We start from the raw sequence: 7654 nt of genomic DNA, 5'->3' as shown, positions 1-7654 counted from the left end.
ACTCGCCTTCACTCTCGGTTGAGTCACTGGCGTGTAAATGTCCATCGGGTGACGAACTTTCTTCGCTTCCACCGTGTGAAGCTAAACTTCTGGGTGTATGACTTCTTCCTCGATGTCTGACAGCCGCCACCAAGGCTCTTTCGACTCTCGAATCTACGGATGACAGACTCTGTTTACTAGGACCATTCTTTGAAGAAGAAGCGCTACCTCCTCCTTTTTTTAAATTTTTACTAGCGGCTGCTGCCTTCTTCTTGACCACGTTGACCCTTTCTTCGTCCATACTAACGATACTACTCGTTCTAACGACGGGAGTTCGATGATGAGTTTTAGTTTTAACCAAATAATCCTGTTCGTATTGAATGACGTCGTTCCGAGGGTCCCAAGGTCTCGAGCTTTTAGAGAAACGAATGAAACGGTTAGACCTAAGCTTACCGTCTCCGATGGAAGCGGCGCGTTTCATTCTTCTTACTCGGCGTGTTTATAAACCCATTCTCCAGTTATAATATCTTGATAAAAATATTTGGGTGCCCATTTATCCAAAAGAACGAGTCGCTCTTTGGCCGCTTTTCTTTGGGCATCTTCTAATAAAGTTTTCTCGTCAGTAGCGGCAACTTGATCGCCTCTCGCAATAGCTATTGATACATGCTGCCATAATCTTAAATTTTATAAGTTAATTAATTTAATTAATAACTATTTAAATTTCGGAAGAAAACTATTTAATTTAATTACCTTTCAGATTCAAACTCCCCCTGTACTTCTATGGGAACTGTGTACCGCTTGAGTCTATTAGCTTTAATATCGGGTGTAGGATCCCAATAAAGATGTTCTTCTCCGCTACGTTTATCCTTAACCCATATTTGTCTATCCCAGTGGCCTTCGAGCGTGGCTAGTGTTTCTTTCCCTAATTTAATCTTTCCGGAAACAACGTTTCCAAGTTCAGGACCACCCAAAAATGGTTTAAGTTTAAATTCTAGCTCAGTTCGATAACCAGTTTTTTCACAAGCTATGTTGATTTTGCCTCCTAATTCCATCGTTAACGTTCCCATGAGAATTCCTTTACAATGAGCGTAGGGCATAGTTATATCGTAATTTTCGCCCCGAGTTAATAAAGTTAAATGAGCCGTGCCCTCTAAAATAGCTGATAAAGAATTGCCTGCAAAATTTATACACTTAGTCGGATGCCTTCGAAGACCTTCGAGAGTTCGTTTACTCACCATAGAACTTGGATTTTGCTAAAATACTGCCACTAATACAAAAACCATCTTGTCTATTCGTTACGTAAAAGGCCGAGACTGGAGGATGATGACTAACTTGTTCAGCAATATAGAAAGTGCGACTGCCATTATTATGATGCCGCCAGAAACAGCGAAATGTTTCACCCAAAATGGGATTATACGGTTTCTTTAAGCCTTTAGGTTTCTTATAAAACCCTGAAAGGTACCACTTAACGACTAGTTTCATTCTGGTAAAGGGGTCGTCTTCCAAAACGGCTCTAAAAATGTTGGCATCTTCGAGTAAATGACTCTTTTACGTTAACGGAAGTCGATTTAAAACTCACTGGGATAATATATCGGCGTGGTAATAATAATCTGATAATTTATCCAAGAAGGACCTGGCTTCTAAAATGAACGTTGGGAGAACAACTCTCGATAAGTCCATACCAGGTCGGACTTGCTTTAATAAGCTCCATATAAGACTCTTATTCTCTTCCGCCATGTCCTCGGTTTGACCTTCAGCTCCTTCCTAAAGGTCATTATAGTTTTAACTTATGGACAGCATAGTTACGTTAAAAGAATCTTACCATGCCAAACTCTTCAGCTCCATTCTCAATGTAGGGCGTTTCAACTGGTAATTCGCTCGGTTCCTCGTGATCTTCCTCCTCTTCACCTGGCTCTGAGAACTCCGAATCGGTTGACCTATGACTACAGGTGCTAGGAATGTCGTCTCTCGCGTCGTCTGTTTGAGCTCCTTCATCGTCTAAATCTATAAAAACATTGGGAAAATTAAAGTTTTGTTTAGAATATCCGGAATGTTTTCCCGAGTTTTACCATGGTCTCCAAAGTGCTTTTCAATATCACTTTCGTTCCATAATTTACGGCGAGGAGTACTAATATTATTAGGAGACGCTAATAAAGCAACTTGGTTAGGTGACTGCTCCTGATCAATCTCTTCGGGACTATTAGGAGAACCGATTTGGAAGGTTTGTTTTCCTCCGCTCATGGTCCTCATCAGCAAGGACGTGCAACGTAAAGCTAATTCCAGGGCGTCCATCCAACATTTACCAGCAGATTCAGACGGGGCGCGAAATATGAGGTAAGACATTGGTAATGGTTGAACTATAGGTCCAACCGTTAATTTATGATTCCCCTGTAACATTTTGTATTAACGCTTTCACTTATAACTACGGCATAAATTCGACCGAGAAACTCACCCTGGAAGCCCAAATAGATTGTTCTAAAGGATGGAAGAGCTTGAAACAAAACCCATCCTTCTTCGAAGGTCTTTCGATGACTTCGCACGAATTCAGAAGCACAGTACCTATCCAGTGACTGCTTTTCTGCGTCTTCTCAGTTTTATACAGCAATAGTAAACCTGGCTTCAAAACGCACCACAGTTTAGTCCAACCTTTCAGAGTTCCTCGAACTTTCAGCCAATCAGCCATCACGATGATCGAGGGATCTTTCAGAGTACTCATCAGTTCTTTAGCTACCCTTTTCTTCTCCCGACGATAGTTTTTACGTTGAGCCTGAAATACGCCAGTTAAATATACGACTAATATTTAAGTCAAGCTTTAAACTTACCTTATACGACTCTCTCTTCGTTAGCTTTGTTGAGGAAGACAAATCCATGTTTTTTAAATCACCCTATCACAACGATAACATTTAAAAACCAGACAACATTAAGAATATAATTAAAAAGACACCGGGTTAATTAAAAAACGAAGAAACGCGCACCTTAGGGGATGAATCGGACATTGTTAAGGACTCTGAAAGGGGGAGAGTTGATTCAGAATCTTCAACATGACTCTTGGATCCTACAAGAACGAAAAAATACAAAATCAATTTACTTCCTTGTACTAACCCTACAGTTTCTTTACTCTATTATTACAATATATTTTATCGTGCAAATCTATATTCAGCTTTGTATATATAACGACCGTAAAACAAGAGGAAAATAGTACACCTATTGCTGAATTGTAATTAGTCAATAAGAAAGAGGGAAAAATACTGTATGACAGTGAAGGGGGGTACCATTCAAAACCGTGATAACGCAATTAAATGTCATATTTTTTAAGTATTTTTCTGTACCTGAACTTCCTCTAGTAGCGTGGCCCCTCTCAAAATGGCTAGAAAGAGAGTTTCCCTCCATTCTACAAGAGTATTCTAAGTCTTATTTAGTATTTGAACAGCCGTCAATTTTGTAAACAAGCTTCTTGTTTACTCTTTCAGTCCTAGTGTTTATTAGTTTCCACTTGGCCCGGGGGAGGCAATCGGTGCCTTTCGTAACGTTTGGAGACGACGACAAAAACACGATTATCTTCCGTACAACTATGTCTTGCGAACGTCGGTGTAAGATGTAAATGCAGTTAAGCCTAACTTCTAGGGTTAAGCCTGAGAGTAGAGTTTCGGACCCTTTATTTAACTATTATCGTAATAAATTGGGGATAAAAAGCTAACTGCCTGGAAAGGGGGGTACATTAATAATCTGGGAATTTTAAATAATATAAACGGCTACTTTATTGACCGGACGCGGCGGTAAAAGGACCGTGACCGGACACACGATCGACCCGACGACATTTTACAATACTGATTTGTCAGGTCTAACTGAGCCAGAACCCAGCAGAAGAGGGTAACGAGTACGGGAAAAACTAAAAGGGAAAATTTGGAGGGAAGGGAAGCCACTGGGTGATTCTGTGATGCATAGCTGAGGAAGAAGGCAGGACGTAGGAATAAAGAAATTCCGAAAAATGTTGTAATAAAGGGAGTTTCAAGGACCGGGGAGGCGATAGAGATACTCGTACATTATCTCGCAATGGTCAAACTATTAAACTAGAACGATCGTCTTCGTAATAAAAGATTTATAACCTTTCTTGAGAGTATAAATAGCTCCTTAAAACAACTATTACTGATATTACACCTCCCGAAGTTGTTTAACTGAAGTTTATATTAGGGTTGTCACTTGGCAGGGTCCCTATTCCTAGCGCAGTCAGGAACATACTCAACTTCAAGCTATGAACCTCCGAACATTTTCTTAAAAAGCATTAGAGAAAATTGCCCCTAGAATTCCAAGTATCACGTAACACTACCGCGTATAAAAACAATTTTTGAATTCAGATCGAAAACGGCGCGTCACGAAATTACTTGTGGCAGGCTGTTTATATTCCACCGCCTACTTTTAACCTTTTAGTGAAATAAAATTGATCATTCTCTTTTATCAAACAATAGAGAGTTAAACCAGAACCAACCCAAGCCTTGTAAATATTTATTCAGTTTATGGTTGAAATGCCAGATTGCAGAAATACAATGCTTTATATCGTAAACTCGTTAAATTTTGAAGCACGCGTGACTATATACGGTGTTTTCTGATAAGTCTGCCATAAAAAAGATTTTGAATCTAAAATATTCTACGACTTGAAAACAGTGGCTCGGACGGAAAAATGTCGTAGAAGTTATATTTTCGACTCAAAAGTGATTTCCCAAAGAACATACCCCTTATTTTATGCCAGACTTATCAGAAACAACCTGTATACTATGACGGTGTAGAAATCCATAACCTTATCAGATCAAATATTAATTTACGAAGCAAACTACTCAAAAATTAGAAATGGCATAATAAATTAGTTCCGGCGAATGTTATCTACAAAATCAAAGGAGTTGTTTACGCAAGCCGGAAATTAGCTTTCATCACCTAGGTGACACGAATCAGGATGATCAAAATTTTAAATCTACCAGTAACAAATACCTCCATACCAAGGAGTAATTATATTGGTGGTCTAATTAACAAAAAATAGCCAATTATAGCTTGCTTTGATTTCTACAAAACTTCGTCTACAGGTTTTAAATGGATTCCAACCTGACACTCCTAGTTAAACTTATTTCCGGGGGCCTGTAGGCTGTTGCCCCTGCTAAACTAGCGCGACGTGCGAGCATTCCACCTATGCTCCAAATCTCGCGAAGAAGCCCAACTTCGTTAAGCCTATTTTTCCGTTCAAACAAAAAGAAATCCTTTACAATGCATTAAGAAATCGATAATTTAGAAACACTAAATAATTAATGCACTTAACGAATGTAAAAAATTACCCAAAAAAATCTCACCAGATTCATTATTCCTCATGCAACAACTCAACGAGCCACCTGATCCGAAAACTTTGCCACGACCAATAACCATGAGAAAATACCGATACTTCCGAACCCTAAATCACGTTACATAAAAAAAAATCCCGCCTTATAATTGGCTACTTTTCCTCCTTCATAAGGCGCGCACCACGCGAAAATTCGCGCCAAACTTTTCCCCGGTCTTTTCTAGATGTTCATTATGAAACGACCAAAAATTATGCGCTAGGACCCATGGCGTGATCTGATTTTGGCGCGATACTGAAAGGACCAAAGACCCAACCGCGAATACCGAATGCAAAAATACGAAAAACACTATTTGGGCGGTGCACTCTTTCGCTATAGGTTTTAGCTTAACGTAGAAGTTATAATAGAACCTCTACTTTATTACAGAGGTGTCCACACAGCTGCATTATAGTAGCGAATGTATACATAAAACATTTTATTATACATATATATATCGACTTGTGGAAGGATCGCGTACGTTTCGGTTCTTAAAGCGGCTAGTTCCAAGCGCAATCCAGCCGAAAAATTTTTGTTCTAAGATTTGTTTACCACGTTCCGTTTTATTTTTAACTTTACCGCGGAGCGTTTCGTAGGTTTTCGAGTGAAATATAGCCTACGTGAACATTACGTGAGGGGCCCCTAATGTAACAGAATGTCTAGAATAAGAAGCCAAGGTATAATCGCGATTTAATTGTGGATGCGAGGTAGCGAGTCACATGGTCACGTAGGGTCGCGTTTTCCCGCCATTTCTAAAAGTCTTCGAAAGTAGGCCTGAGGATAAATAGTACCTTAACACGAAACCGCGAATTATTAATGGGGATATAATGATTCAGTTAAGATACTTCTATTAAGAAACAGAAAGTAACCAATCATAGACGGCGGTCCGTTACTGGTCGCGGTGTTCTTATTGGTCAAACGTTGTCCGATAGTATTTTAAATAGAGGTTGAAATGGAATCAATCGATGTCACCTTTTAATTTAACTTCAAGGTATCAAATTGTGACTAGTGGCTAAATTTCGTGATAAAAAACTACATTAGGCTCAGCAAAGAAGAAATTTAAGCTTAAGTCTCGCATTAGCGACTTTGAATAAAAAAAGAATTATAGTTTCAAGCTGATTTCACCGTCCCTTTGTCGCGAGTTTATGTCGTCAACCTATGCTCGATATTGTGGCGGGAGAGAGTAGATATTATGGCGGGGGAAAAAGAAAATAAGCAAGTGAAAGAGAAACCAAATTTTAAGACCTACTTTCTCGTTTCTAATTGGTTAATGGCGTGGCTTTGGAAATAAGGGTGTTTTTTGTTTAACTTACCATTAGGTAAATGTAAATCCAATAAATCTTCCGCGCTGGGTATGGAAGAGAAACGATTCAAATTATATTGAGAAACGGAAATAGTTGGCGTCAATGTCGTAATGAGACCACTTCCGGCTGGATTTTCGGACACCACGCCTTTGTTGTATTGGATGTTGAGACTCTTGTGTCTTTGTTTCTTCTCGGGGGATGATCTGGACGAGTGACCCGAATCATCTTCGTGTTTATTAAAGCTGGGAAACGCCCAACTTGATTTCCGATGAATTGGTTTTTCTATCGAGTGATCAAATATTTAAATATTATTAGTTATTACCTTAAAAGGGTTGTAAATTTAAAATTAACATATGATATACCTTTAGGCTATAATTATATATTAACTTACCAGAGTAAGTAGTTGATGATTTTCTACTGCTTGGTGTTGGTTTAAGTTGGATTTCCTCTAACGTTAGTAACGTACTGTTGGGCACTATAAACACAAATACAGAATAAATTGTAATAGGGTCTTGGCAGTACTACGTCATGCAATGTCACGCTGGCTTTAGCTATAGTGCTAAAAACCCACCAGGAGGAGGGGCTTAAATAGCTTTCATTCCGTAAAAAATATACCATAATGGCGCTAAGCTAAACCAAAGTATTTTGAGGGGCAGGTAACTCAGCGGGGAATTTGAGAGCGGTTACCCCGCGAACATTTTCATTGCATAAGGTGTCTACAAGTCAGAACTCAGATTATTAATTCATTGGACCACTTTTGTAATTGAAACCCTACTGAGCCTCACTGGTCCCAACGACAACTTTAATGATTACATTTAGTAAGGGGCACTGGTCCTTGGGACTAGTTTAACCATTCAAGACACAAATGGTTCCCAGTCTGAAGGACCAGTTTGAACCAAAAAAAAAAATCCTTATTTCGAAGCCTGGTCCCTCAAAATCTTTACGTATATTAATTAACAATTCAAATATAAAAAGCCTTCGGTTTAATTAAGAAGAAACCAACCAAGACCCTTA

General features: G+C 39.1%; 1 protein-coding gene across 6 annotated transcripts in view; it reads right to left on the bottom strand.

The window, feature by feature from the left end:
• Nucleotides 1-7654, bottom strand: part of Orp8 (Oxysterol-binding protein-related protein 8) — a 101785-nt gene that overhangs the window by 2964 nt on the left and 91167 nt on the right. For 2 of the 6 annotated variants that reach the window (XM_089853137.1, XM_089853140.1), the window contains 12 exons: nt 7032-7115; nt 6650-6922; nt 2955-3034; nt 2802-2864; nt 2432-2746; nt 2049-2367; nt 1802-1983; nt 1559-1743; nt 1215-1492; nt 730-1153; nt 470-655; nt 7-392 (listed from right to left, as the gene is read on the bottom strand). In XM_089853137.1, coding sequence (XP_089709263.1) covers nt 7-392; nt 470-655; nt 730-1153; nt 1215-1492; nt 1559-1743; nt 1802-1983; nt 2049-2367; nt 2432-2746; nt 2802-2864; nt 2955-3034; nt 6650-6922; nt 7032-7115 — 2775 coding nt within the window. Of the gene's footprint in view, nt 1-6; nt 393-469; nt 656-729; nt 1154-1214; nt 1493-1558; nt 1744-1801; nt 1984-2048; nt 2368-2431; nt 2747-2801; nt 2865-2954; nt 3035-3308; nt 3854-5315; nt 5473-6649; nt 6923-7031; nt 7116-7654 lie in introns of those variants that run through there. The other 4 variants (XM_089853138.1, XM_089853139.1, XM_089853141.1 and 1 more) reach the window with 4 other exon arrangements.

The sequence above is a fragment of the Phalangium opilio genome, unplaced genomic scaffold (assembly GCF_054372755.1).
Source record: "Phalangium opilio isolate 3A_F unplaced genomic scaffold, DU_Popi_V2 ptg000113l_1, whole genome shotgun sequence".
NCBI classification, from domain to species: domain Eukaryota; kingdom Metazoa; phylum Arthropoda; class Arachnida; order Opiliones; family Phalangiidae; genus Phalangium; species Phalangium opilio.
Note: the sequence above shows the minus strand (reverse complement) of the source record. Positions and strands in the feature narration are given on the sequence as shown.